We start from the raw sequence: 2,601 nt of genomic DNA on the forward strand, positions 1-2,601 counted from the left end.
CTTTTTAAATAAATAGATTAATAAAAAAGTATAGGTCTTTTTTATTTGAAAAAGAAAAAACCTAATGTTACTTGTTCGTACTTAGACTAAGGGATCACATTAGTTGGCATGAACTATTCTATACATAACTCCAAGAATGATGACAAGATTTTAATATGATTAACCACATTCTTATCTCTTAAACATCACTATATTCTTCATTAACTAAAGGATCTCAATCACTGAATAAAATAAAATCTCAATGGTTAGAGTCCAAATTATGCATCTACCTTTTCTCCTTCGTCCTTTATGATAAAACATCTATTAAATTACAAATACTTTATAAAAATAAGATTATAACAATAACTTTAAATCAATAATTAAATTACTTTATAAAAAAATATTTCTCTATTATAAATTTAATATAATCTTTATTGTAAAATTACACATACAGTATAAAATAGTTGTATACTAAGATACAACAAAAGCTAGAATTTTATAATAAAGGACATAATAGTAACATTAAATTATAGGAATTTTCTCACAGAAGAACATCACGAAACATCTTCTCAAGATTCATAAACGATGATCCATTTGGACCAGAAGCAGCGTTTTGTGCTAATTTCTTCCATTCCAAAGCTTTTTCTTTCATCTCTTTACCTTTTTCCCCCTCCACCATCTCCTTCACAAGACTCTCAATCTTATCCCTCTTAGCATCTTCAATCTCCAAACCAATTCCCCATTCATGGCAACAAAATCTACAATTAGTTTGTTGTTCAGCAAAGAAAGGCCAACATATCATTGGAACACCGCCGCACACACTTTCCAACGTTGAGTTCCAACCACTATGTGTCAAAAAACCTCCAATGGCTGAATGATCCAAAACCTCCTCTTGTGGACACCAACTTGATAACATTCCTCTATTTTTTGTCTCTTCCAGAAACTCTTGAGGAAGAACTGAGTTTTCACCGGCTACAAGATCAGGCCTTATTACCCATAAAAATGGTATTTTACTATTTGCTAATCCCCAAGCAAACTCAATCATCTGTTCATTTGTCATCACTGTGATACTTCCAAAATTCACATAAACAACACTATTTGGTTCCTTGCTATTCAGCCATTCTAAACACTCTGGCTCCTCTTTCCAAAGATTAGAACCAAATGAATTCAGTTCTTTATCAGTTACTTCTTTCAAGAGTAAATGCAAGGGACCAATGGAATAAACAGGAGGAAAATTCAACGAAGAGAATGCTTCCAAAACATTATGTTCCAAATCATCAAAAGTGTTAAGAATAATTGCGGAGGCTTTTTGAGCTCTCTCGCACTCACCTAATAAAAAATGAACCATAAGATCATTTGGTTGTGTAGTTCTGATGAAGCTTGGGATATCTTTTAACCTTATTTCTTTAATGCCTGGTATCCAATCTATGGTAGTTTCCAAATATCCATTTGTCATATAACTGGAATCTGCATGTTGAACACGTTAAAATCTTGTTTATACTTATCTAACAAAAACATAAAATTTTCATGTAAGAAAAAATTATTTACCTTTGAGTGGTGTTAAGCCTCTTTCAACGAGTTGACTATATTGTGTATATGCCATGAAGCCACAAGCACTAGTTGTCCAAAAAAGCACTTCTGGAATATTAAGTTCTTGAGCAGCATCCAAAGTAAAACTCATACAACCATCAGAAACTATGCAAGTAACAGGAGGGGTCTCTATAGCATTATTGAGTTTTGCAAGAAGTTTTTTGAAGTGTGGCAGGCATGTTTTTCGAGTGGAGTCACACAAAGAAGGGATATCCTGTGTGACATCCACATCGGTCTCAGGTAGACCATCAGGAATAGTTTCAAACCGAAAAGAAGATAAACCATTTAGAGAGTTAGGACCTCTTGATTTGAGAAGACGTTTGTGATTGTATTCAGTGTTAACAAAGGTGACATGAAAACCACCTTTAAAATGAAGAAGTTTTGCTAGTTTGAGCATTGGATTTATGTGACCTTGTGCTGGATATGGGATACACACAACATGTGGTTTATTCTTTGTTGTGTTTAGAGAACCCATTTTGTTAGCAACTAATAAAGTTTTTCTTTCAAAGCAGAACTAATTAGCAAAAGAAAGAAGTGATTTGAGTTTGTTCACTCTGATACATTAGATGAGAACTAGATGTTTTATAGGTGAAATAGGAATGGCGGTGTAGAATAAAATATTGGTGTCAAGTGGATGGTTGGTGGGGATACTATAGACACGTGGGTTTGTCATGCTCATGGTCCTGCCATAATCCATACCATTATAATATTTTTATTTCAAACTTTTGTAGCCATTGGATTAAGGGCAGCACCAATAGCAAAATGCATTCCACGGGAGACGGGGAGAGGATTATGTGTTCCAAACAGGCAAAGAACTTCATAGATGACATATCGGTCGTTTGGTTCTTCCCTCCCGCCAGTAGACGGTCATTTGGTATTTTAAATTAAATTTTATGTTTTCTATTTTGTTTTTCTAATAAATATAATAATCTATATTATTATTAAAATAAAAGATAATACACCTTCTATCCCAAGAGTCTTTTCAACAAAAATAAGATTATCTTAAAATAAGATTTTTTTCATATTTTCAAT

The 2,601-nt window shown here is 33.0% G+C and overlaps 1 protein-coding gene across 1 annotated transcript; it reads right to left on the reverse strand.

Moving 5' to 3' along the window:
• Positions 1-364: 364 nt before the first annotated feature.
• On the reverse strand, positions 365-2,142 carry LOC127118763 (7-deoxyloganetin glucosyltransferase). The gene is made up of 2 exons (XM_051049023.1): positions 1,528-2,142; positions 365-1,446 (listed from the first exon to the last, which is right to left on the reverse strand). Exons 1-2 carry the CDS (start codon positions 2,042-2,044, stop codon positions 521-523), a joined length of 1,443 nt encoding a protein of 480 aa, XP_050904980.1. The 5' UTR covers positions 2,045-2,142; the 3' UTR covers positions 365-520.
• Between the last annotated feature and the right edge of the window lie 459 nt (positions 2,143-2,601).

The sequence above is a fragment of the Lathyrus oleraceus genome, chromosome 2 (assembly GCF_024323335.1).
Source record: "Lathyrus oleraceus cultivar Zhongwan6 chromosome 2, CAAS_Psat_ZW6_1.0, whole genome shotgun sequence".
NCBI lineage: Eukaryota > Viridiplantae > Streptophyta > Magnoliopsida > Fabales > Fabaceae > Lathyrus > Lathyrus oleraceus.

Coding starts and splice junctions, on each gene's coding strand:
- LOC127118763 (XM_051049023.1), bottom strand. CDS start 2,044: ATGGGTTCTCTAAACACAACAAAGAATAAACCACATGTTGTGTGTATC. Junction 1,447..1,527: donor AGGCTTAACACCACTCAAAG/GTAAATAATTTT, acceptor TTCAACATGCAG/ATTCCAGTTATATGACAAAT.